The following is a 26,848-nucleotide window of genomic DNA, read 5'->3' as shown; positions in this document are numbered from 1 at the left end:
CCCCCCTTTCTCATCCCACGCTCACCCCCCTCGCGCATCCTCGCTCTCTCCCTGCTCACCACTTCTCACATCCTCTCTTCCCCCCCCGCCCTCTCTTCCCCCCCGCCCTCTCTTCCCCCCCCGCCCTCTCTTCCCCCCCGCCCTCTCTTCCCCCCCGCCCTCTCTTCCCCCCCGCCCTCTCTTCCCCCCCGCCCTCTCTTCCCCCCCGCCCTCTCTTCCCCCCCGCCCTCTCTTCCCCCCCGCCCTCTCTTCCCCCCCGCCCTCTCTTCCCCCCCGCCCTCTCTTCCCCCCCGCCCTCTCTTCCCCCCCGCCCTCTCTTCCCCCCCGCCCTCTCTTCCCCCCCGCCCTCTCTTCCCCCCCGCCCTCTCTTCCCCCCCGCCCTCTCTTCCCCCCCGCCCTCTCTTCCCCCCCGCCCTCTCTTCCCCCCCGCCCTCTCTTCCCCCCCGCCCTCTCTTCCCCCCCGCCCTCTCTTCCCCCCCGCCCTCTCTTCCCCCCCGCCCTCTCTTCCCCCCCGCCCTCTCTTCCCCCCCGCCCTCTCTTCCCCCCCGCCCTCTCTTCCCCCCCGCCCTCTCTTCCCCCCCGCCCTCTCTTCCCCCCCGCCCTCTCTTCCCCCCCGCCCTCTCTTCCCCCCCGCCCTCTCTTCCCCCCCGCCCTCTCTTCCCCCCCGCCCTCTCTTCCCCCCCGCCCTCTCTTCCCCCCCCGCCCTCTCTTCCCCCCCCGCCCTCTCTTCCCCCCCCGCCCTCTCTTCCCCCCCCGCCCTCTCTTCCCCCCCGCCCTCTCTTCCCCCCCGCCCTCTCTTCCCCCCCGCCCTCTCTTCCCCCCCGCCCTCTCTTCCCCCCCACCCTCTCTTCCCCCCCGCCCTCTCTTCCCCCCCGCCCTCTCTTCCCCCCCCCGCCCTCTCTTTCCCCCCCCCGCCCTCTCTTCCCCCCCGCCCTCTCTTCCCCCCCGCCCTCTCTTCCCCCCCCGCCCTCTCTTCCCCCCCCGCCCTCTCTTCCCCCCCCGCCCTCTCTTTCCCCCCCCCGCCCTCTCTTTCCCCCCCCCCGCCCTCTCTTTCCCCCCCCCGCCCTCTCTTTCCCCCCCCCGCCCTCTCTTTCCCCCCCCCGCCCTCTCTTTCCCCCCCCCGCCCTCTCTTTCCCCCCCCCGCCCTCTCTTTCCCCCCCCGCCCTCTCTTTCCCCCCCCCCGCCCTCTCTTTCCCCCCCCCGCCCTCTCTTTCCCCCCCCCCGCCCTCTCTTTCCCCCCCCCCGCCCTCTCTTTCCCCCCCCCGCCCTCTCTTTCCCCCCCCCGCCCTCTCTTTCCCCCCCCCCCCGCCCTCTCTTTCCCCCCCCCCCCGCCCTCTCTTTCCCCCCCCCCCGCCCTCTCTTTTCCCCCCTCCCCCCCCGTCAGTAGGAGGCTCTTTTAGTTAATAAGAGTCTGAGCCGAATACAGAGTGACAGGTTCAGGTGGAGGTGAGAAATAGTGAAGCCTAGCAACGTTTGTGGGAGTGGTGTACACGCCTTGAAGCAGTGACCGCACGGTCGGATGGATTACCAAAGAAGACAAAATGGCACCTTGCTTCATGATGGCTACTTTCTAACAAGGAAGGAAAATCGTGCCAGACGACAAGTTCATGACTGTTTCCTGGATGGTTTTTCATTCAGGAGCCAAGCAAAGAGCAAATTTTACTCAACGTGGTGTTGTGCAATGTGAAAGGGCGAATTAATTAACTCATTTGGCGTCGCCCCTGTGTATCAGCAACCATAAAATGCATTACGTTTGGATGGAGGAAGGGGGAGTCCAAGACAAATATTTTGTGAACTTAATGAGGGGATAAGAAGACATGCTGGCAGACTGGAGCAGTGGGATAGATTAATGGAGACTGAGTGGGCATTTAAGGGAATATTTCAGAATGTAATCCTTTCCAGGAGGACAGCGAGAGCAATTTCACCCACTGTCTGTGTTGCGAGCTAATAAAATGTTGAAGCAAATATCAAACACATTTGAGTGAGTTCCAAAATTTTGACCCACCCAACGCAGGGTGCGGCCACTTATTTTGAAGTCAGGATGGTGAATTCAGCTCGTGACATTCCCATGTCGTTTCTGTCACCGAGGACGATACTTGGGAACCTCAGAGCTTGAGCCTGCAAGTTTCTCTCCAAGGCCCTGGCCATCCTGACTGGGAATTTTGACTTCCCGCCGTGTTTATGAGAGGTGACTGGCCGTGTTGTAGCCCCATCCCCAACGGAAGGTTCGTCAGGCCTGTTTCAGAGGGCCCGAAGGAGTCCAGCTCATTACAGCGAGACTGGATTCACATGTAGGCCCATCCAGGGAAGACTGGGAGGTTTCCCTTCCCGAAGTCGACCAGGTGGGTTTTTGTTTTAACAACATTCAACCTTTCGCTCCCTGGTCACTGTTGAAGCCTTGTTCCCAAAGCTGTGCTTTTCGGCCTTTGGGCTACTAATGCAGGAAATTACCTCCGCTGTCCTTCCACTGCAGGGATCCCCCGCTTTTCAAAAGCTCACTCTGCACCACTTGGCTTTTCCGAAAGACCGACATCAGTATCTGTTTTCGCTGACCGAACGAAATCCAAAGAGTATTTTCGCTTTTGCAAAGAAAGGCGAATTTTTTCCCGCATAAATTAATCCTGCTTCATTTCATACCATTTCGGCATAAGAAAAGTTTCTGTGAAAATGCTGCCCTTTCGGATAACGGGGAAAGCCTGTGTCACTGTTTGTGCCTGTTTTTATTTTTTTGGGCCACTTTTACCATTCGTTCATGGGGGTGTGAGCATCGCTGGTTAGCTCGTTTTTATTACCCAGAGAGCACGTTGCTGTGGATCTGGAGTCATAGGTAGGCCAGACCAGCTAAGGACGGCCGTCTCCTTCCCGAAAGGGCATCAGTGTGACCAGGTGGGTTTTATTTCGAATTGTCGACAATGGTTTCCCACTCATGGGCTCGCGTTCCGATCTGCTGGGGATGTGATTCGAACTCTCACCTCCGGGGCATTACCTTTCGGGTTCTGGATGACGACGGTCCAGCAATGACACCACGGCAGCTGGCCATGAAAGCAGCTTGCCTCAACCTCACCGAGGGCAGATCGGGGCAGCCAGTGCTTACTGACCCAACCAGTGCCATTCACCATCCCCTGAGCAAGAGAGAAAGTTGCATTCCAGATGAGTCTGTGTCTGTAAATCCGTGCAGCTTCCAAGGTATGTATCCCGTCAGGTTAAAAAAAAAATCCCACAGTCTCTCCAGGAGGATGTATAGGCGACTCGCCCGGACATCGTTATTAAGGTTTTTCCCTAGCAAATTTCCCGGTGGAAAACCTCATTTCCCTGTTTCTGGGAACTTCGAGCATTGCATTGTCTGCTGCGTTACGTCACTGACCAAACTTGAAACGTGTTTCTTTCGCTGGTTGGGAACACTCAGGGGCAGTGGGAATCTTCTTCAAAGTTCTCTCCCAGTTTGACGCCTACCTGCTTGTGAAATGTCTGTGTTTGGCCGCGATCAATGATGTGTTCGCAAGTGACTGTTGCCTCGGCTCTCCGACGTTTCCAGGTCTTCCCAGTCCATGTTCCGGGCGGACACCACCCACCTCCACCCCCAGCACCGACGGCTCCTCAACCAACGCCTGCAGCTGCAGAACTCCAGGAAGTAAGTGACTCTCGGAAGGAAGTGGCGGCTCAGTGGTTGGCGCCGCTGCCTCCCAGCGCCAGGGACCCGGGTTCGGTCCCAACCTCGGGTGTGGGGTTTGCATGTTCTCCCCGTGTCTGCGTGGGATTCCTCCAGGTCCTCCAGCTTCCTCCCACAGTCCAAAGCTGGGCAGGCTAGGCGAATTGGCCATGCTAAATTGTCCCATAGTGCCCAGGGATGTGCAGGTTAGGGTGCATTGGCCATGCTAAATTGTCCCTTCGTGCCCAGGAATGTACAGACTAGGTGGGTTAGTCTTGGGAAATGCAGGGTTACAACGTCGGGAGGTGGGTCTGAATGGGATGTTTCTCGGAGGGTCACTATTGACTCGATGGCCTGCTTCCACACTGTAGCGATTCTATGATTCTTCCCCCCCCCCCCTCCCCCCCCCAACCCCCGGTTCCCAGTTCCAGACTTCAGCAAAGGCACGATAGGAAGTTACCGGAACAGCACCGGGTGGTGAGGGATTTCAGATTCTCTGGTAGTGTTCAGGACCAGAATCTGAGTGGGATTTCGAATGCTTTGACAGGGTGCGGAAAGGCGAAAGTGAGGACTGCAGATGCTTGAGTGTCAGTTGAAAAGTGTGATGCTGAAAAAAAACACAACAGGTCAGGCAGCGTCTGAAGAGCAGGAGAGTCGACGTTTCACTCAGAAACCCTTCATCAGGATATGAGGAGATTGACCCCAATGGTGTGCGGCTCGAAGGATTTCAGTTCATGTGCAGCTCTTGGTGTGGTATGGCTTGTTCGTAACAGTGAGGATTAAAGGGCAGATTTGTTTGATGCATGAAAATTCAAGAAGAGTTTTGATTAAGTAATGACAACTTGTTTCCTGTTGGGCAGAGGATTGGAAACTGGACCTCACAGGTTTAAGAGTTCTGAGTCTAGGTTGCCCTGTCTGAAAAGGAAGTTCAAATGGCTTGCTCAGGGATGTTCGAAAGAAGCTGAAAATGTGTTGCTGGAAAAGCGCAGCAGGTCAGGCAGCATCCCAGGAGCAGGAGAATCGACATTTCGGGCATGAGCCCTTCTTCACGAAACGTCGATTCTCCTGTTCCTTGGATGCTGCGCTTTTCCAGCAACACATTTTCAGCTCTGATCTCCAGCATCTGCAGTCCTCACTTTCTCCTCGATGTTCGAAAGAACCCTTGCAAGGTGAAAAGAGCAAAGGGTGATGAGGTCAGAAACTTAATCCCTCTCCCTCGAGCATGCTGGGTCCAATCCAGCCACAGACAGAAGGACTGAGTTTGTTTGTACTGATCAGAAAACAGGAGTGTTGTCTTGAATGATGTGAGGATTTGTTGAGATTTCTCTGAATGGACATTGAGGGAAGTGTGTGGCGCTAAACACGACCTTATTTCTAACTCCATACTGTCCCTGCCTTGGGAGTGTGTGATGACAGTGTAGGAGGAGCTTGGCTGTCTGTCTCATCCCATGCTAGACCTGTCTTGGAGTGTTTGATGACAGAGTGTAAACGTAGCATGGCTCTCTATCTCATCCCCCATTGCCTCTGCTTTAGGATGGTTTGATTATATGGTGTAGAGAGAGCAGGGCTTTCTGCCTCACCCCATGCTAGAACTGTCTTGGGATGGTTTGATCACACAGTGCAGAAGGAACTTGGCTCTCAATCTCACCCCATGCTAGACCTGCCTTGGGTGTTCGATGCACTAGCCTGGATTTTTACCCCCCACCTTGGACCACAAACCCATCCTTGGGATAATGTACTAGCTATTGAGACGTTAAGGCAAGGTCCCTCACTGCTATCGATAGGGACCGACTTGAACCCTACCATCCCTCACTTATCTGCAATGCCGAAGTTTGCACTCTGCAAGTGAATGGGTAAACCGGTCTTCCTGCAACTTTATTCCCGATCAGTGAGAACGTTGCTGGATTGTTGCCTCTGTAGGATTTGTTGCCCCTTTCAGAAAGCAGGGCAGGTGAAGTGGCCATATCAATGCCTGGTCCGAAGCACCAAGGGGCATGGGAATGCAGAACTAGCTGCAAGTCCAGTCAATTCACTGAATACAGAGGAACCTCGATTGTCTGAATTTCCGATTATCTGGACAAGGTTGCAAAGACCCCATACTTAACTAAACTGTGTTATCCGGCATTTGATTGTCCGAAGAAAATATTCCTCGCGGTGTTGTTCAGATAATCGAGGTTCCTCGGTATGGTGTCATCCCAGATGTCAAGTTCACAATCCGCAGAGCGATTGTTTCACCTCTGTCTGTCTCGCGCACACTTCACATCTTATGTTTTTTTCTCGGTGTCTGCCTCTCGCTCTCTCTCTCTCTGTCTCTGCCTATCGCTCTCTCGCTCTCTCTCTCTCTGCCTCTCGCTCTCTCGCTCTCTCTCTGCCTCTCGCGCGCTCTCTCTCTCTCTCTCTCTCTCTCTCTCTCTGCCTCTCGCTCGTTCTCTCTTTGCCTTTCTCGCTGCTGCCCTCGCCCCCTCTCGCTCTCGCTGTCTCTGCCTCTCGCTCTCTCTGTCTCTCGCTGCTGCCCTCGCCCCCTCTGCCCCTTCCCCTCTCGCTCTCGCTGCTGCTGCCTCTTGCTCTCGCTGTCTCTCGCTCTCTCTCAGTCAACACAGAGGTCAGAATGGTTCTGGAGGAGACAGGCACAGCAGGGGCAGCTATCACGAGCAGGTGAAGAAGGACCCCTACAGCAACCTGATGACCCAGCGTGAGAAGGAATGGGTCAGCAAGATCCAAATGATGCAGCTGCAGAGCGCTGACCCCTACCTGGACGATTACTACTATCAGGTACGGAGGGCGTGGGCTCTTATTGGCACTTGGGGGTTGCTAGCTCAGTGCCAGATTAGCTTCTTAAGGAATATCAGCACTGAGAGTACTGCGTTCAGTTCTGGTTGCCACATTACAGGAAGGATGTGACAGCTTTGTACAGGGGGTAGAAGCGGTTTAGCAGGATGCTGCCTGGATCAGAGGCGAAGAGCTACAAGGGGAGGCGAGAAAATCTCGGGTTGCTTTCTCTGGAGCGGTGGAGGCTGAGGGAGACTTGATAAAAAAATTATGTAAAATTATGAGATTCATAGACAAGGATTGACAGTCAAGAGTCTTGTTACCAGTGTTGAGATGTCAAATACTTGGGAGCAAACCTTTAAGGTGAGGGGGGGGTGGGGAGCGGAATGCAAAGGAGGTGTGAGGGGCAATTTTGTTTTATACGGAGCGTTGTTGTCGGGGTCGAGAACAGTCTGCCAGAGGTAGTGGTGGAGTCTGATATGATAGGCTCATTTTAAGGGCCTTTTAGATTAGCACATGATATGCAAGGAATGGACGGGTATCGACTAATGGCATGCAGAAGGGGGATTGGTTTAGTTTGGTGTCATGTTTGATGCAATACCGTGGGCCGAACGACCTGTTCCTGTGCTGTACTGTTCTATGTTCTACTGGTCTATCACCGTTAGGAGGAGGTTGGAGTTGGGGAAGAGACCAAATTACAGTCCATAAATACACATAATCATGAGAAATCAATCCAGCACTGACTTGAGGGTAAATCGGGGTGATGTTCTGGCCCTGGATACCCAAAGCGAAAGAGCTGGAAAATCTCAGCAGGTCTGGCAGCATCTGTAAGGAGAGAAAAGAGCTGACGTTTCGGGTCGAACTGACCCTTTGTCAAAGCTTTAAAAAAGGGAGAAATTGAGAGGCTAATAGAAGGTGAGTCATGGCTCCAGATGCAAAGGTAGCAATAAAGAGGTGATAATGACCGTGCATAGAGAGATTTTCGGGAGATTAGGAGCTGTGAATGACCAAGGTTGAAGCCAGTGCTATGTGACAAAATATGTGGGGGATGGAAAGGGAATGGGTGAAGCTGGTCCTGGCTGGTGCTCAGCACAGCTTTACAAGGATCAGGGGGTTAAATTCGTGAGGAATGATGAGGCCTTCATACTCTCGAATATAGATGGTTAAGGGATGATTCATTCGAGGTCTTCAGGATATGAACTGGGAAAGACAGGGTGGATAAAGACAAAGTATTTTTGGTTGTTGCCTGGGGTTGGAGGGTTTGAGCTATAGGAAGAGGATGAATAGGCTGGGGCTGTTTTCACTGGAGCGTCGGAGGCTGACGAGTGACCTTATAGAGGTTTATGAAATCATGAGGGGCATGGATAGGATAAATAGGCCAAGGGCTGGGGGAGTCCAAAACTAGAGGGCATAGGTTGAGGGTGAGAGGGGAAAAGGACCTTAAGGGGCAACGTTTTCACACACAGGGTGGTGTGTGTATGGAATGAACTGCCAGAGGAAGTGGTGGAGGCGAGGACAATTGCAACATTTAAAATACATTTCAACAGGCATATGGATAGGAAAGGTTGGAAGGGGTAGGGGCCAGATGCTGGCAAATTGGAGTTGATGAATTTAGGTTATTGGTCGGCATGGATGAGTTGGACCGAAGGGTGCTGTATGACTCTGACACTGGTTGAAGATTCGAGGTGTAGGGGGTCTGGTCGAACAGCGAGGCCATTCAGAAGAGATGTGAGAAAGCACTTAGACAAGTGAAATCTAGGAGAGGTTCAGAACAGCAGTCGATGCAAATTGTGTTGTTCCGTTTAAATCTGAGGCATGTGTTTATTATTAAGCTAACGTATCGAGGTATCTGCGCCCAAGATGGGCCATGGGTCAGCCATGATCTTACCGAATGGTGGAGCAGGCTTGAGGGGCTGAATGGCCTCCTGTTACAACACAGGGTAACCCCCACCCCCCACCGTCCGCTGAATTTAAACCAACAACACAGAAAAGATTTCCCCCATGCAGTAATCTGTGAACATTTGATAAACGCCGGGAACTATTTAAAAATTAACAACTTTGTTTCTGAGAATAATTAACTGAGAATAATTAACTAACAACTATTTACAGCTCCTTCCTCGAACCTAGCTTTTACTTTTCCTTCTGTGGTACTCGACCGATAAAACCCATAGTAAGATTTACCAAAAATTCAAATTTTAAAACCAGGCAGCTGTCGAATCCTCTCTCTGTGTCTTCCTCTGTAGATTTGCTCTCAAGGTCCAAATCGATTTTTTTTTTCTTTCTGTGCAAACTCCTTCTCTGGACAGGTGCCTCCCAGAGAGTTGTGACTGGCAGCCTACATCTGTTGGTCTTTTGGCAGTCCTCTCTCAACTGTTCAATTTTCCCCAGTTGTATACCCCTTAGGCATCGGATTGTGTCATTTGCTTTTAACATTGTCAATATGCTCAATTCAAAGCTGATTGGAGTTTGCGTTTTTTTTGGGGGGGGGGGTATAATTGAAAGGCATTTGGATGGGTATATGAATGGGAAGGGTTTGGAGGGAATATGGGCTGGGTGCTGGCAGGTGGGAACAGATTGGATTGGGATATCTGGTCGGCACGGACGGGTTGGACTGAAGGGTCTGTTTCCGTGCTGTACATCTCTGTGACTCTATGACTCTAGTTTGAATTTGTTTTTGTCTCCAGGCAAGCAGCTACTCTAACTGCTGCACCAAAAGGTTACCTTGTCACTTGTTCCAAACACTTCTTGTTGTCAGGTAGTTCTGCTAGCTTTCAACTCTCTGAAAGGTACAGTACCCCCTACACCTTCGTAGCACCCCTCCTCCTGTTGCTATGTTGTTGCTGTTTTAAGCCGTGACTGAGACTGGCTTTGTGTTCCAGGTTTGTATTTCTCACCAGCTGTGGCTTGATCCCCACTGCCTTCTGTGCTGACCTCTTGCCCCGGCATTGCTCTCTCCTGCTGTAGAACTACTTTGAGAGGCTGGAGAAGAAGCAGGCAGCCCTGGACCTGAACAACGAGGGGCCCCGCAAGGAGAAGAAGGAACGCATGAAGCTGATCACGCCTCAGGTCGCCAAGCTGGAGCACATCTACCGGCCAGGTAAATCGACCGTTCCGAGCTCAGTTTGCCGGGACGACGCGGGGACCCCCTCCTGCACTCTGTCAATTCCCTGTGGCACTTTTAGCACCCTCTCCCCGATCCCCCCGGCTGCAACATCTCGCTCTCGGAAAGCACACCAGAGTGGAGGGGCCACCCCCTCTGCCAACTCCCACCAAGGCCCATCCAGAGTGCTGCCAGCACCAGCCTCAAGGGTGATGGGAAAGGTCACCCCCAAGTTAGGTCAATCGCTTTGGATTTGCCTCGCACCTTTCAGCCTCAGAGTGGCAGACCGGTGGCGTTTCATCTGGGAATTCTATAAGTTCAGAACCCAGGAAGCCAAGGGAGTGGCCCCTGAAGGGGGAGGAAGTAAAACTCGGGGCCTTCAGAGATAGGGAGGGCGGTAGGAGGTGACAGATAGGGAGGGGGATGTAGGGGCTGGAGAAGGTGACAGGTTGGGAGGGGTGCAGGGGCTGGAGAACGTGACAGGTTGGGAGGGGTGTAGGGGCTGGAGGTGGTGACAGATTGGGAGGGGTGTAGGGGCTGGAGGAGGGTGACAGAGATAGGGAGGGCTGTAATGGCTGTTTCCTTGGGGATTTCGCCTCTGGATTTGTAGCGAGTCCTCACAAGAAGAGCACTTGTGTGGACTGATAATTTCACCATTAAAGAGCTGCAATTGACACAACCTTGAGCTGCCCGACTGGGGGCGCGCGTGTCAATCAATGGACAGTCAATGGCTGGCACTCAGCCCTTCATCCTGATGTCATCCCCATTTTGCCAGCGTTCCTTCACTGTCCCTGGGTGCGAATCCTGAAAACTCCTTGCCCAGTAGCGTGTGGTTAACCACAGGACCAAGGGACTGTCTCAGTCGGGGAAGGCCGACCGCCAGGGTGGTGTGGGCCGGGGAACCGAATGCTCGGCCCGTCCCTGCCACGCCCTGCCAGCTGCCGCTGCTAATGGCCGTCTCATTGGTTACAGTGCAGTTTGAGGGCTCCCTGGGTAAACTCACCGTGTCCAGTGTGAACAACCCCCGCAAGATGATCGATGCTGTGGTGACGACGCGCTCGGACGACGACGTGAGTTGACGACCGTCCTGCTCTCTCCATCTTTGCTTCTCCATCCCTGACCCACGGTTCCACACCCCATCGTCCGTGGAGCCCTTGCTCAACTTCCCACCAATCAGGCGGCATTGTCCATGAGGGGGCCACGCATTGAGAGTGGTGTTCTGCGGGGGGTGACGCTGTGAAAGATCATCAAACCATTGGAGGATGCGTGTTTGCATTCTGCTGGAGATCTGGGTTCGTAAGCAGGGTCTAAGGGCGTGACCCTGCAGGGTGGGCGGGGGCACATTATATCGGGAACCCTCCCTCTCATGGCGCTGCTTGTGGGTGTTGTTGGGGGCCAGGCGCATCAGTGGTTATCTTGAATTCTCCCTCGCGAGTACACTATGCGAGGGACAGGGGCTGGACCTCGAGGGTTGTAGTTTCATTTGAAGAGTTCCCTTGCACTGTCCCGAGGGTCACTGGTCTCTCAGAAACCACCCAGCTGGCAGCGTCACGCTGGGAAAGATCGGGAGGGTGGGTGCAGCAGAAGATCTTCTCTCGAGGCAGGGCGAGAGGGGATAGTATTGAAGATTTGCAGCTCTCCCCGGCAGCTTGCTTCTCATGTGCCTTGTTGGGGGGGGGGGGGGGTGGGGGGTTGGGGGGGGTGGTTGGGGGAGGGGGGAGCAGTGGGGGGAGCGGTGGGAAGCAGGTCTATTCAGAGACCACCCTCGCACAGACATCGTCCGGGCTGGAGGAGGGAGCGAGGTTCACAGTTCGCTCGCCCTGTGAGACCTGCGTTGTACGATAGGGTCAGGGAGTGAGAGTGGGGAGGTGGGGAGAATGGGGGTCTGCATTTCATTTCTCTGACTCTTCTCCCCATCTCAACATCTCGCCCTTTTAGGAGACAAAAGAGAAGCAAGTCAGGGATAAGAGGCGGCAGACCCTCTTCACCATTGAGCGGGTAAGTGCTCTCCCACCCAGTGGGCATCTGGTTTGGGTGGGCCTTTGGGACTGGCATCAAATGCCATGCATGCTGGAGTCAGTATTTGATGCCTCCCACCGTGTCTCTTGTTCCCTTCCTCCCCCCACCCATATTACTGATGATATCTTGACTGATGTTCATCCAGATGCCTCCCGGTCACTCGACTGCGGGATCTCTTCTCATGGGTAAATCCGGCTTTCTCACCTTGTCCATCAGTGAACCGCTCCCCCCCCCCCCCCCCCCCCCCCCCTCCCCCCAACCCCACCGCCTCCTGCTCGGTCAACCCGTTAAGCACCTTGTGTGAGCAGCATTCCATTCACCACCTACTCATCTACTCTGTCACACCCCCATCCCTTTCCCAAGCTGCTCCGGGCACGGTGCGTGGCATTGTTGATCCATAATGAGGGAGCCTGGTGTAGATCTTGCTTACCCCCTGTGACATGTCTCTCTCTCTCTCTCTCTCTGTCTCTGTCTCTGTCTCCTCTTTCTGTCTCTGTCTCCTCGCTCTCTGTCTCCCCTCTCTCTCTCTCTGTCTCCCCTCTCTCTCTCTGTCTCCCCTCTCTCTCTCTCTGTCTTCCCTGTCTCTCTCTCTCTCTGTCTTCCCTGTCTCTCTCCCTGTCTCTCTCCCTGTCTCTCTCCCTGTCTCTCTCCCTGTCTCTCTCCCTGTCTCTCTCCCTGTCTCTCTCCCTGTCTCTCTCCCTGTCTCTCTCCCTGTCTCTCTCCCTGTCTCTCTCCCTGTCTCTCTCCCTGTCTCTCTCCCTGTCTCTCTCCCTGTCTCTCTCCCTGTCTCTCTCCCTGTCTCTCTCCCTGTCTCTCTCCCTGTCTCTCTCCCTGTCTCTCTCCCTGTCTCTCTCCCTGTCTCTCTCCCTGTCTCTCTCCCTGTCTCTCTCCCTGTCTCTCTCCCTGTCTCTCTCCCTGTCTCTCTCCCTGTCTCTCTCCCTGTCTCTCTCCCTGTCTCTCTCCCTGTCTCTCTCCCTGTCTCTCTCCCTGTCTCTCTCCCTGTCTCTCTCCCTGTCTCTCTCCCTGTCTCTCTCCCTGTCTCTCTCCCTGTCTCTCTCCCTGTCTCTCTCCCTGTCTCTCTCCCTGTCTCTCTCCCTGTCTCTCTCCCTGTCTCTCTCCCTGTCTCTCTCCCTGTCTCTCTCCCTGTCTCTCTCCCTGTCTCTCTCCCTGTCTCTCTCCCTGTCTCTCTCCCTGTCTCTCTCCCTATGTTTCTCTCCCTATGTTTCTCTCCCTATGTGTGTCTCTCTCTCTCCCTGTGTGTCTCTCTCTCTCTCTCTGTGTGTGTCTCTCTCTCTCTCTCTCCCTGTGTGTGTCTCTCTCTCTCTCCCTGTGTGTGTCTCTCTCTCTCTCCCTGTGTGTGTCTCTCTCTCTCTCTCTCTCCCTGTGTGTCTCTCTCTCTCTCTCTCTCCCTGTGTGTCTCTCTCTCTCTCTCTCCCTATGTCTCCCTCTCTCTCTCCCTATGTCTCCCTCTCTCTCTCCCTATGTCTCCTCCCTTTCTCACTGACTCCCTGCGTCTCCCTGCTTTGGTCTGGCCTGTCTCCCTTCAGACGTACAGCTTGGTGCTGGAGGTGCAGGACTTGGAGAAAAAGTTCCTGCAGGTGAGTGAGGAGGAGCGACCTGCCGTGCTGGAACACCGTAAGGCCAAGATCGCGCTGATGTACGAGAACCTGCGAGGGAAGCAGCCTCCCAGCTCTGACAGGTGGGCCTCTGCCTGTGTCTGTGCGAGTGTGCGGGCTGTGGGTTCACTGGGGAGGGATGGGGGGGGTGGGAAGGCGCTGAATTGGTTGAGGCATTGTGAGGAGGTGTTGTTGTTTATAGTCCTCTCACTGTAACATGTTCCCTGTGCCTTCCCCCCCCCCCCACCCACGCAGAGTCAGCGACGACCATTTTGTGCAGGTCATGTGCATCCGTAAGGGCAAGCGCCTGGCTGCCAAGGTCCTCCTGTTCCTGAGCACGGAGCAGGCTGCCAATGTGGTGTTGGCCACTGCCCGCAACCTCCCGTACCTGGTCAAGAAGGACAGCCAGGATGAGGTGAGTGACCGCTCCCTGGGGGTGGCGGGGGAGGTGGGGGGTAGGGGAAGGTGCGGCTGACGTGTCCGGAGGTGAGGTCAACAGTCTGTAGTGTCCAATGGTGCTCCGCCTCGGGACGGCGGTGTGGTGAGGGGTCAAAGGTCGGCCTGAGTAGTGTTCCCCTTGGTGTGGGGGGCGCGGGGGGAGGGGCGAGACGTGACGTATATTCAGCAGAGATTAAAAGATCGGATTTGCAAGGCATCACATAAGTTCCAACGCTGCAAGGGTGGTCCCATGGATCGAGAGCCAGGGGTTGACCGTTAGAGGGCCCAGGCTTGGCCGTTGAGGACGGCGATGTGGAGAAATAGCTTCCCCGACGACTCTGTGCCTCGGCGAAGGGTTGAGGCCAAGAAGGTTGTCTGCTTTCGCACAGGAGGTGGACCTGCAACATGGGGACAAAAGGATGGTGCTGGATGATCGTATCGAACAGGAGGGAGAGGACAGAATGGCCTCTGTGTTCCATGTTCAGTTCATGTCAAGTCAGCCTCTGAGCGCAGTGTGCTAACACCAACCCAACACCACCCACTTAACCTCGCATTTCCCACCCCCAGGTTGTGTTTCACTTTAAGCAAAGAGGGTTTGCAATGGATTCCACGCCCAGGGCCCTGGGATCAGGCTGGGGGTGGGACGGAGGTGGGTGTGGCGGGTTTGAGAGCGCGGGGGGGGGTGGGGAGGTTTGGGGGTTGGATCTCGGATCTCAGCGACATGTGCCTGAGGGAGGCTTTTGTGCTGCCTGCCCTCCCCCATCCTGTCAAACTGCTGCCTTGCTTTGCCTCCAGGTGCTACCCTGTCTGACTGAGGCCTGCTCCATCCTGGTCAGCCGGCTCCCATCCAGCGCCCTGACTGAGCTGCTCCAGCAGCTGACGGGATCCACTCCGTCCGGACAACCCGGGAACCACTTCCCCACCATCCTGCAGAACAAGGTACCCGCACCAGGCAAGGGCTTTGGAGGAGCGGTGCCAGGTGGCTGTGGGGCTGCGTGGGTATACCTGGCACTGATCGGAAAGGGATTGGGGGAAGGAGGAGGGAGGGGTAAACAGGCACAAGAACGGGGAACGGGCACAATCTGACAGGCTGGAGGGGGGGTGTAAGGCATAGGGAGGGGATGTAGGGGCTGGAGGGGGGTTCCACAGATAGGGAGGGACTGTAGGGGCTGGAGGAGGTTAGAGAGATAGGGAGGGGTGTAGGGACTGGAGGGGGTTACAGAGATAGGGAGGGGTTGTAGGGGCTGAAGGGGGTTACACAGATAGGGAGAGATGTAGGGGCTGTAGGGTGTTGCAGAGATAGGGAGGGGGTGTAGGGGCTGGACGGGGTGACAGGGAGGGGAGTAGGGGCTGGAGAGGGTTACAGAGATAGGGAAGGAGTGCAGGGGCTGGACGGGGCAATGTAGATAAGGAGGGGGTGTAGGGGCCGGAGGCAGTTAGAGATAGGGAGAGGGTGTAGGGGCTGGGGCGAGGGGCGACAGAATATGAGTTTATGTGAGGGAGGGTCTGCCCCGTCAGGGGGTCAGTGCGTGAGGGAGGGTCTGCCCCGTCAGTGGGTCAGTGCGTGAGGGAGGGTCTGCCCCGTCAGGGGGGCAGTGCGTGAGGGAGGGTCTGCCCCGTCAGGGGGTCAGTGCGTGAGGGAGGGTCTGCCCCGTCAGGGGGTCAGTGCGTGAGGGAGGGTCTGTCCCGTCAGGGGGTCAGTGGGTGAGGGAGGGTCTGCCCCGTCAGGGGGTCAGTGCGTGAGGGAGGGTCTGTCCCATCAAGGGGTCAGTGCGTGAGGGAGGGTCTGTCCCGTCAGGGGGTCAGTGTTAAAGGGAGCTCTCTGTCGCCAGGCGACCGGTCTGTGAATTCATGTGACTGAGTCTGTTCGTGAAGGGGCGGCAAGCCGAGGAAGGATCAGCTGTGTCAGAGGGATGGGAATATCCCACTCCTGGGGACAGGTGTCGGGGCGTTATTGGCAGTTGCCGTGGCCAGTGTTGGTCACTCAGCCTCCCTGTAACCCGGTTCATGGTCAGGATCGCCTGGCTGCTTTAAATCTTTTTGCTAAGTAGCAGGCCGTCAGTCACTGCTTTGGTAACGTTGAAGAATTCCATCGGCTGTTTCATTTTGTTCATCCGCAGAACGTGGGCGTCACTGGCTGGCCCAGCCATTATTGTCCATCTCTAATTGCCCCAGAAGGCAGTTAAGAGCCCACCACATTGCTGTGGGTCTGGAGTCACGTGGAGGCCAGACCAGATACTGATGGCCGCTTCCCACCCTAAAGGGCCTGGTGGGATTTTGTAGCAAAGGACCCGTGGTCATCATGAGACTCTTGATCCCACATTTTATTTTTTTTTTAAAATTGAATTTAAATTGCGCTGTGTGCCGTGGTGGTCCCCAGCTCGTGGCCCCCGGGGTCTCTTGAGTGAACAGCCCAGTGAGTGTACCGCTTGGCCGTCGCTCGCTGAGGTGCTCAGAGCGCCTGAACGTGACCGCAGACGGTGTTTCCTGTCTGAACGATTGTGAATTGTTTCGGCAGTTCGGCCTGACCTTGTTCTACATGATCCTGAGTCAAGGCGAGAGGCTGCAGAGCTCGGAGGCGTCGAGCGAACTCATGCAGGACAACCGGTGGTGAGTACGTCGGATTTCATTGCCTGCCCCCACCCGGCCACCGGTTCGGTTCCCGCCCCAGACTGCGCCGCTGTCTCGGCGTGCCGGGGTTGGCGGGGAGCTCCCACCCATCTTCCTCAAGGGTCGTATCCCAGCTCTTAAATTCATGTCACGGAACGTGATGCCCAAGGGGACAATATCACGTGGACTCAACGATTTGGAGGTGCCGGCGTTGGACAGGGGAGGGGGGGGCAAAGTCAAAAATCCCACAACACCAGGTTATAACCCAACAGGTTTATTTGGGAGCACTAGCTTTCGGAGCGCTGCTCCTTCATCAGATGGTTGAAGCAGCAGCACTCCGAACGCTAGTGCTTCCACATGTTACCTATTGGATTATAACCTAGTGTTGTATATACTCGAGTAATAGTTGATCTCTTGTCAAAATCGACCCTCTATTTTTGGCCAAATGACCTGGAATTTCCCAGACATCTCGTGTAAAACTCGACCCTCATTCTTCACAGGTAACAGACGCACGTTTATGAGTCAGCACGGCTGTCATGTTGCGCTCCAGTATTCCAGCCTGCCCTGCTCCCAGTCCGCAAGCTGTTGTCTTCTGCTCTGGGTTTTCAGAGTTACCATAATTTGTTTTTTTTTAATTTAGAGATGGGTTAGGCTTCTGCTAATGACACGGTATGAATTTTGACGGGCACCAATTTCAGCCCCTCGAAAATAGTTGACCCCATAAATCTAACCGTAAAAAAGTAGTCATAAAAATTCAACTATTACTCAAGTATGTATGGCGTGCAAATCTGCTTCTGGGGAAAGCAGACTGGAGAGCAGCAGACACAAATGCTTGAGTCACCCAGGGTCAAATCAAAGAGGCAGAACTAAAAGCACTCAGTCTGACTACGGGCAGCACTGTGACAAGGTGAATTGATGGCTGTGCTGGATGTACAAGAAGAACCTCGATTATCCAACCAACACAGGCAGGGAGTGTTTAGTTCCGTTAATCAAATGCCGGATGACATAGTTTAGCCAAGCATCGGGACCTTGTTCGGATAATCCGAAATTTGGGTGACCGAATGCCGGATAATCGAGGGCCGTCCATAAACAGCTATGATGCAATTGTCACAGTGGACATGTGGCTCCAGGGTAACCAAGCCAGGAATTGGAATATTATGGAATGGTGTAGTGGATCTTAAAGGAGGTTATCTGGAACTGTAGTGAGATCTCAGTCAACTGGGCCAGTGGGCTCAGGAAAGGCAGATGGAGTTGAATTTGGATAAATGCAAGGTGCTGCATTTAGGTGGGTCAAACCAGGGCAGGATTTATGCAGGCAGCACGAGGGCCTCAAGAAGTATTAGAGAACACCGAGATCGAAAGGTACGGGTTCACAGCTTGTGGTGTGACAGGAAGTGGTGTCGCAGGCAGGCAGGCAGGGTGGCGAAGAAGGCTTCCGGCATACTTGCTTTCATCAGTCAGAGCGTTGAGTTGGGGACGTCGTGTCACGGCTGCCCAAGACATTGGTCAGGCCACATTCGGAGCACTGCCAAACATCCTGTTCACCCTGCTGTAGGATGGCTGTTGTTAAACTGGAAAGAGTGCAGAAAAGATTTACAGGTGTGCAAACCTTTATCCGAAATCCTTGGGGCCAGCTGTTCTTCGGGAGTTCAGAATAAATGACGTTTTCACAGAGGAATTTAAAAAAAAATAATTTCCTCACAGCAGGCGCGCGGATAAATAGTACGAGCACTGAGGCACAATCGACACCTGTCGGTGCTGGGCCACGCCGTCACATCACATCTGAGTGACGTGGTTCGTGTGAGTGTGGTGGTGAGTCACCTGTTTGCACTCCTTGAAAAAAATTCGGATTTCGGAATTTCAGTTAAAGGAATGTGTACCTGTACAAGGGTGCGACCTGGACTGGAAGGTTTGTGTGAGAAGGAGAAGCTGGATCGTCTGGGGCTCTGTTCCCTGAAGCATAGGAGACTCTGAGGGGGTGACCCTGTTATTAGAAGCCTATGAAATCGTGAGAGGCATTGGTAAGGTAGATAGCGGACAGCTTCTCCCTGGCTGAAGGGGAGTCTGAAGCCAGAGGGCATAGGTTCAAGGTGAGAAGAGAGGGACAGTTGTTTCACGCAGAGGGTGGTGAGTGTCTGGAGCGGCCTGCTCGAGGTAATGATGGGGGTTGGAATAATGTTGTCATGTAAGAAAGGTTGAGACACATGGATGGGATAGGTACAGAAGGTTATGGGGGTCAGGATCAGAGTGGTGACCGAACGCAGACAGGTCGGGCTAGTTTAGTTGCAAAAACTGGATAGCATGGGCAAGTTGGGCCGAAGGGCGTGTTGCCATGCTGTAATCCTCTGTGACTGTGGGAAGGAGAGAGTGGCAGTGGGGCAAAGGAACTGGCAGTGGACTGAATCAGGCTCTCAGTCGTGTTTTGAAAGGGCTTAGGATTGGGCGGTGGGTGGTGGACTTGTTTGAATCAAGCCGCCTCCCCCCACCCTTGACTTTCGTAAGTCTGATTCAACCCCACCCCCCACCCCTCTAATGCGCTCTCCTTCCTGTCCAGGACAGAACTGGTGTTTGCCGTGATCCGGGTGCTGCTGAAGGTGCCGCAGGCCTCGCTGGCCAAACCATCGTTTGTGCCCACAAATCTCCTGACGCTGTTCTCTCACTACGTCGACCGGCAGACGCTGAGCCTGCTGGAGTCGAAGTTACAGTGAGTATCAGATGGGGGGGACCGGAGCGCCGGGAGGCGAGAAGGAAGCTGCTTTTCACACACCCCGACCTCGGGGTGTTCCCAAAGCTCCACGGCAAACGTTGCTGGACAAAACAAAAGGGGATGTGAGGGCAGGCAGTTCGGCCCCTGCTTGTCCATTGGTTGGAGGAATGGCTGATTGGCATCCCCCTTGCCCATTACAACCCAGTCCCCACGTCCCTCGATTCCCTTTGGGCACAGAAACCCAGCAGCCTCGACTGGGCTCAACAGCTGAGGGTGCGAGGTGGTGGCATCGTCTGCTCGTGTTTCCAGGCCAACTTCAGTCTCTCCGGGACAGCGGGTCAGTGGGGGGGGGGGGACCAGTCTCGGAGACGGTCTTGGACAAGAGTGATTACAACGCGCTCTGAGGTTGGGGCAGAAGCTCCGCTTCTTCCTTTCAGGAAGTAGATCGGATGGGTGACTGTGGACCCCGAGTGGCTGACCTCTCCATGCTGTGGGTAATGGCCGTGCGAGCCACTTGGATCCGGGGCAGCTGCTTGGGAGGGGGAAGGGCGCGAGCATTGGGCACAGCCGGAAGTGCCCACGTCGCATTGACGGAACAAAGAGCACCCGCAAATGAAGCCTACCCACCCCCAACCCGATACGTGCCAAGCTCCCGAACCCAAAAATCCCATCGGGCCCACTCCCGGCCGGCTGGGGGTCCACATTGCCCCCCTCTCCCCCCCCCCCCCCCCCCCCCCCTTCAGGGACTGTGAATTGCAAAAACAAAACTCTCCGTCCTCCTGCCCTCCTCGCAACCTCACGGCCCCAGCTAGTTTTTGTTCTGAAGACGTGTGGCCGGCCTCGATCGGTGCCACTGACGTTCTTTCTCTTCTGTCTCTCTCTCTCTCTCTCTCTCTCTCTCTCTCTCTCTCCCCCTCCCCCCACACTCCCTCCTCCCCTCCCCCTCATGGCAGGTTGTCCGGGAAACTGCGGTAGAAAAGGGAGGGGGAGGACGCCGTGGAGTCGACGCCAATCAACCAGCCGGCGGCCAATTGCCATCCGTGGGTGGGCATGGGTCGCCGGTGACTGCCAAAGGGGTGGGGGGGGAAGGGGGGGGGGGGAGTTGGGCAAGAGCTGACGAGTGGCTTCTCATCCGGAACTTTCCAACTTTATTGTTCTGAGGCCCCAGGTGGGTGGGGAAGGAATTGTGGGAGGGGGTGAGGGGGATACGCGGGGGGGGGGGGGGGGGGGGGGGTGGAGGAAAAGGAGGGGGAGGGGCACAGAGAGGCAGTTACTTTGAGTCCCCCACCCCACCCATCCAGGGCGGGTCTCCGCATGCAGAGACCGAGCAAGCATCCTGCGGGATCTCCCTGTGCCATCCCCCTCACACCCTCTGTCCCCCAGGTTTATCCCCAGATTCCCCCATCTCCCAATGAATTGGCACCCAATGGCCCCCGGGGCTCACGGTGGTACAGTCTGACTGTGGGTCTGTCAGGTACCCTCATGGATGCAATCCATCTGGGCGGGGGGGGTGGGGGAAGCTGGGAGAGGGAAGGGGAAGGTGTGGTGAGCAGGTTTTGGGGAATGAAGTGAAGTGCGTGCTCCCACCACGATTGAGCTTCCACCCCTAACTTACCCTGGTTTTTATACCCGCTGTACCAAGGGGCTGCCCTTCCCTGCTCCCTTTCCTACCGGGGAGGGAGGGGGGGAGGGACCTGCTTTGAGCAGCACTTATTTGGTGTTAAGGCTGTGGTAGGAAAATCCAGAAGGGGCAGAGTTGGTGCGGGAGGGGATGGCCTGGTGGGACAGCTCTATGATGGGCCCCATATCTCCAGGAGGCAGATGATACTGGAGCTGCTTTGCACAACGCTCAGTTGTACACAGTCACACATTCACGCGTGCACGCAGTCACCCTCAGTCCCACGCTCTCGCAATCACTTGCACTCGCACACTCTCAGTTGCACAAACACTCATGCGCAGTCACGCATCCACAGTCTCTGTCTCTCTTTCCCTCTCTCTCGTGCTCTCTCTCACACGCACCCCCCGAATGCGCACCCTCCCACATGGTCTTCATGCAAAACCCATCTACTCTTGACTCACTCGGTTTGCCCTCCTCCCCACGTGGCTTGGAGTCTGCCAACTTGGTGCCGAAGACCTTGCGCTCCTCAAGAGTTTCAGAACAAACCTTCCTCATTTGGGGGTGTGGTGGAATCCACTTGAATTTCTTGGCTCCTTCCCTTCCCCACCCCACCCCCCCCAACAAACTCAATCCCTCCTCTCACGCCAGGCACCCGATTCCTTATCGGGAATGTGAATTCTCACTTTGTAAGAAATGGAAAGTCATTTGAATATATTTTAACAAGTTGCCTTTTTAAATCCCTTTCGGGACAGGGTTGGAAAGATGTAGGGTTTAGCTGGTAATGAATCCTTGAACCTCTGAGCTGTGTGTGTGAAGGTGACATTGGTTAAACCTAGGGCGATATTTGCTATGCCCTCAAGCACACACAGACCACGCTGGGCTGTGATTCTCTTCCTATTTTTTTTTAGTTCCTTTTCTTTTCCTCCTCCTCTCCCTGTCGTTTTTCCGGGTGCGGTCTGGCAGTCTCGTGGACACCGGGAAGATGTCTTGCTTTTACACAATGTAGTTTAATTATGTTTTTAAACCAAAATTCAACTTTTGTTTTTTCTGCTTTTCATTAAAAAAAAATCTATATCCGACTTGGGAACTCGTGGTGTGTTGTATTTCTGAAAGGGGAACAGGCGGTCTGAAATTGAGGGATATTTAAAGGCATCAGCCTGGGGAGGTGAGTGGTTAGAGAGCGTGTGTGTGTGTGAGAGAGTGCGTGCGAGAGAGACCGAGTGTGTGCGGGTCAATGTGCAAGAGAGTGTGTTCATGTCCATGTACGAGAGCGCGCGTGCAGTTCTATTTGCGAGAGTGCATGTGAGTCCATGTGTGAGAGAGAGAGTGCGTGCGGGTCTGTCCACGAGTGAGAGAGAGAGCATGTGAGTCAGCGAGAGCGTGTGATTCTGTACGAGAGAGAGCGCGCATGCAAGACCGTGTGTGTGTGTGTGTGTGTGTGTGTGTGTGAGAGAGAGTACATGTGAGCACATGGGAGCCCATGTGGGAAAGTGAGCACATGTGAGTCCGTGTGCGAGTCTGAGAGAGAGCACATGTCAGAGAGTGCATGCCAGTCAGTGTGAGAGAGTGGGTCTGTATGCGAGAGAGAGTGAGAGTCTGACTACAAGAGAGAGCGCGCGGTGCAGTCCGTGTGCGAGACAGAGCACGCTTGCCAGAGAGAGTACATGTGAGTCTGTGTGTGAGAGAGAGACAGAGCGAATGGGTCCATGTCCGAGAGAGAGAGAGAGAGAGCATGTGCCAGTCCGTGTGCAAGAGACAGTGTGACAGTGCACGTGCGAGACAGTGTGACAGTCGGTTTGTGAGAGAGCGTGACAGTCCGTGTGCAAGAGTGAGAGCACATGCGAGAGAGACAGTGTGTAAGAGAGATCACTTCCGTGTCCGTGTGCGAGAGAGAGAGCATGTGCGAATCTGAGAGTGCGTGTCAGTCTGTGAGAGAGACACCGAGCGGGTGAGTCTGTGTGCAAGAGAGTGCATGTGCGAGAAAGAGAGCATGTGAGTTTGAGCGAGTGCATGTGTGGAGAGAGAGAGTGCGCTTGTGAGTCTGTGTATGAGAGAGCGCGCGTGCGAGTCCGTGTGCGAGAGAGACAGACAGTGTGTCAATCTGTGTGCGAGAGAGAGAGCACACGTGCGAGTCTGTGGATGAGAGCGAGTGTGCAAGAGAGCAAGAGCGCTAGCGTGTGCGAGAGAGAGGGAGAGCACAAGCCTGTGTGCGAGAGAGACAGAGCGTGCCAGAGTCCGTATGCAAAAGCAAGGCCGATTGCGAGCCTGCGAGTCCGTGTGAGAGAGGGGGAGAGAGATGTACAGCATGGAAACAGACCCTTCGCTCCAACTCGTCCATGTCGACCAGATATCCCAACCCAATCTAGTCCCACCTGCCAGCACTCGGCCCATATCCCTCCAAACCCTTCCGATTCATATACCCATCCAAATGCCTCTTAAATGTTGCAATTGTACCAGCCTCCACCACTTCCTCTGGCAGCTCATTCCATGCACATACCAACCTCTGTGTGAAAAGGTTGCCCCAAAGGTCTCTTTTATATCTTTTCCCTCTCACCCTAAACCTATGCCCTTTAGTTCTGGACTCCCCCACCCCAGGGAAAAGACTTTGTCTATTTATCCTATCCATGCCCCTCATGATTTTATAAACCTCTATAAGGTCACCCCTCAGCCTCTGATGCTTCAGGGAAAACAGCCCCAGCCTGTTCAACTTCTCCCGATAGCTCAAATCCTCCAAACCTGGCAACATCCTTGTGAATCTTTTCTGAACCCTTTCAAGTTTCACAACATCCTTCTGATTGGAAAGAGACCAGAATTGCACGCAATGTTCCAAAAGTGGCTGAACCGATGTTCTGTACAGCCGCAACATGACCTCTCAACGCCTGTACTCAGTACTCTGACCAATAAAGGAAAGCATACCAAACGCCGCCTTCACTATCCTATCTACCTGTGACTCCACTTTCAAGGACCAATGAACCTGCACTCCAAGGTCTCTGTTCAGCAACACTCCCTAGTACTAGTACCTTACTGTTAAGTGTATAAGTCCTGCTAAGATTTGCTTTCCCAAAATACAGCACCTCATTTTTATCTTAATTAAACTCCATCTGCCACTCCTCAGCCTCTTGACTCATCTGACCAAGATCTTGTTGTAATCTGAGGCAACTTTTTTTGCTGTCCACTGCACTTCCAATTTTGGTGTTATCTGCAAACTTATTAACTGTACCCTTGTGCTCACATCCAAATCATTTATATAAATGATGAAAAGTATTGGACCCAGCACCGATCCGTGTGATACTCCACTGGTGACAGGTCTCCAGAATGAAAAACAACCCTCCACCACCACCCTCTGTCTTCGACCTTTGAGCCAGTTCTGTCTCCAAATAGCTAGTTCTCTGTATTCCATGAGATCTAATCTTGCTAATCAGTCTCCCATAGGGAACTTGTTGAGCGCCTTACTGAAGTCCATATAGATCAGATCTACTGCTCTGCCCTCATCAATCCTCTTTGTTACTTCTTCATAAAACTCAATCAAGTTCACGAGACATGATTTCCCATGCCAAAACCATGTTGACTGTCTCTAATCAGTCCTTGCCTTTCCAAATACTGTAAATCCTGTCACTCAGAATTCCCTCCAGCAACTTGCCCACCACCGACATCAGGCTCACCAGTCTATAGTTCCCTGGCTTGTCCTTACCACCTTTCTTAAACAGTGGCACCACGTTAACCAACCTCCAGTCTTCTGGCACCTCACCTGTGACTATCGATGATATATGCAAGTCTGTGTGTGGGGGTGTGTGCACACGTGAGTTTGTGTGAGAGAGAGACGTCACTGAGTTAGTTTGTAAATCTGTGCTGCACACGGTCATTTCTCCACATTATATTCCATCTGCCAATGACTTGCCCACTCTGAAGCTGGCCATATTGGGTCACAGCCTCTTTGGTTATCCCCACAGTTTTCTCTCCCATCCAACGTGGGTTTTGTCATTGAGCCTGGAGACCTAACACTTGTTAAATCAACATGGTAGTTGCAGAGGGACAATTGGGTTAAAAGGTTGATTTTATTCATCCATTCCTGCCATGTAGAAATGTTAGGTTTGTTTTACAGAGGCAGGATATGAAGATCTCTGTTCGAAGGGATATGCAAGTCTTGATGGATTAAGATGCAAATCCAAGACTCTATTGAAAGCTACTGTCCTAAGTTAATTACATTTTAACAGTGTTTGGCTCTCTTTCCAAACTTCAGGACAGCAGAGCAATAGGAATTCCAAAACATCAGCTGCTGCATTGCGGATGTGTGGCATTGTTCAGAATTCAAATCAAAGTTGGTACTGGGAATCAGGCTGGTTTTATCCTGACAACAGGAATTTATGAAATGCCACACTGACGACCTGTGACTTGACATCTTTGTGTGAGTGTGAGAGCCTGTGTGTGTTGTCAACTGTTGGTATTGTGTGGCCATTCGATAGGACCGCAAACAAATTTGCATTGAGGTCAATAAATGAAATAATAGAAGTGACAATATGGTAAACATTGTTATTTGAGGTATATAACTTTTGCAGGTTCATCAAGAAATACCTACAATAGGAATTAGTGAGGAGGTCAGTCAGAGTTGGCAGACAATTTGAACTCGAAGCTAAAATATGTACCATACATGTGTAGCACTATGCATTCCCAACTTGCAAACTAACATGTATCAAGGTAAAAACAATGACTGCAGATGCTGAAAACCAAATACTGGATTAGTGGTGCTGGAAGAGCACATGGATGCTGCCTGAACTGCTGTGCTCTTCCAGCACCACTAATCCAGTAACATGTATCAGTAGAGTGTGATGTAGCTCCAACATTCAGAAACCAACAGAGCTGTATGGACTAACCGACTCCATCTAGTGGCAGCTCCCATGACTACCTGCACTGAACAGCATATGTCACTGGCAGGACCTTAGGATGTGAGCATTCACAAGAGCTCACGCAGAAACAACTGAACTATTCCCTAACTCCAAAATTAAGCCAGGCAGTGGGTGAGCTAAGGGGGAGGAGCCAGGAACACACCACTAGGAGGGGCTTCCAACAAAGGCAAACATGCCACAGGGTCTTTTGTTTTACTAAGTTTCTCTCCCTGACACCTTCAGTGATCTGTGAACTTGGGTCCTCGCATCCCTCTGCAAAGCAATACTGCGAAGGGTTTTGCCCCTCACTGCATAATTTCCACCTGTACTTGACCTTCCGAGGTGCATCACCTCACGTTTGGCCAGACTAAACTCCATCTGACATTTTTCTGCCCACTACCTTCGATTGATCCATATTCTGTCGCATCCTTTGAGAATCCTCCTCATTGACCGCAATTCCAGCAGTCTTTGTATCGTCGGCAAACTTCCCAATTCGAACAGCTATTGTTTATGTCGACGCCAAACAGCAGAGGTGTCAGCACTGATCCCTGTGGAACACTACCAGTCACAGACCTCCATTCCCCCCCTTCTGTCTCCTGTGACTAAGCATGTTCTGCATCCACCTGCAAGCTCACCCCTGATACCATGTGATACCATGTGACTTCACCTTTTGCACCAGTCTGTGCCATGTCAGTAGCTTCACTGAAGTCCATGTGGACAGTGTCTACCGCTTTCCCCTCATAAATCATCTCCTCAAAAGCCTTGATCAAATTAGTCCTCCTCCACACAAAACCATACTGTTTCTTGCTAATCAGTCCATTTACCTATAACTTGTCTCTGCGAATCTTTTCCAATAGTTTCCCTATTGCTGACATGAGGCTGTCAGGTCTGTAGTTTCCTGGATTATCCCTGCTCCTCTTAAACACTGGGGCTATGTTGGCTATTCTCCAATCCTCTCGGACCTCACCTGTGGCCAAAGAGGATGCAAAGAAATCTGTCAGTGCTCCAGCAATTTGTTCTCTTGCCTCCCTCGATATTCTGAAATAGGTCCCGTCAGGACCCAGGGAATTATCTACCGTAATGCTTTTCAAGATGGATACCACCTCTTCCTTTTTACATATGCTTCCTTTTTCTTTTTGACCAAAGTCATAACGTCCCTGGTCATCCAAAGTTCACATATCTTGCCATACCTATCCTTCATTCTCCCAGGCACTCCTGAACTCTTATCTACTGCCACTTGCAATACTCCCACATGTCCGGTGTGTATTAACACTCAAATAGCTGCTTCCAATCAAAATTTCCACCTCCTGTCTAATGTTGTTGGAGTTCACCTTCCCCTAGTTTAACATCTTCAACTGTTATCCCTATTCATAAGTGTCTTAAAACTCGTGGTGTTATGGTCACTATTCCCAAAATGCTCCCCCACTAAAACTTCACTC

The 26,848-nt window shown here is 53.5% G+C and overlaps 1 protein-coding gene across 3 annotated transcripts in view; it reads left to right on the top strand.

The window, feature by feature from the left end:
• The window catches only part of LOC140468517 (protein PAT1 homolog 1-like), a 50,093-nt gene extending 30,092 nt beyond the window's left edge, over positions 1-20,001 (top strand). For 2 of the 3 annotated variants that reach the window (XM_072564601.1, XM_072564603.1), the window contains 11 exons: positions 3,536-3,631; positions 6,241-6,421; positions 9,383-9,515; positions 10,491-10,588; positions 11,457-11,516; positions 13,085-13,236; positions 13,409-13,568; positions 14,387-14,530; positions 16,110-16,201; positions 18,756-18,905; positions 19,862-20,001. In XM_072564601.1, the coding sequence (XP_072420702.1) occupies positions 3,536-3,631; positions 6,241-6,421; positions 9,383-9,515; positions 10,491-10,588; positions 11,457-11,516; positions 13,085-13,236; positions 13,409-13,568; positions 14,387-14,530; positions 16,110-16,201; positions 18,756-18,905; positions 19,862-19,883 (1,288 nt within the window). In that variant the 3' untranslated portion in view covers positions 19,884-20,001. Of the gene's footprint in view, positions 1-3,535; positions 3,632-6,240; positions 6,422-9,382; positions 9,516-10,490; positions 10,589-11,456; positions 11,517-13,084; positions 13,237-13,408; positions 13,569-14,386; positions 14,531-16,109; positions 16,202-18,755; positions 18,910-19,861 lie in introns of those variants that run through there. The other variant, XM_072564602.1, reaches the window with a different exon arrangement.
• The last annotated feature ends 6,847 nt before the right edge of the window (positions 20,002-26,848 follow it).

The sequence above is a fragment of the Chiloscyllium punctatum genome, chromosome 47 (assembly GCF_047496795.1).
Source record: "Chiloscyllium punctatum isolate Juve2018m chromosome 47, sChiPun1.3, whole genome shotgun sequence".
NCBI lineage: Eukaryota > Metazoa > Chordata > Chondrichthyes > Orectolobiformes > Hemiscylliidae > Chiloscyllium > Chiloscyllium punctatum.
The sequence above is the reverse complement of the archived record's forward strand: the minus strand, read 5'-3'. Positions and strand labels throughout refer to the sequence as shown.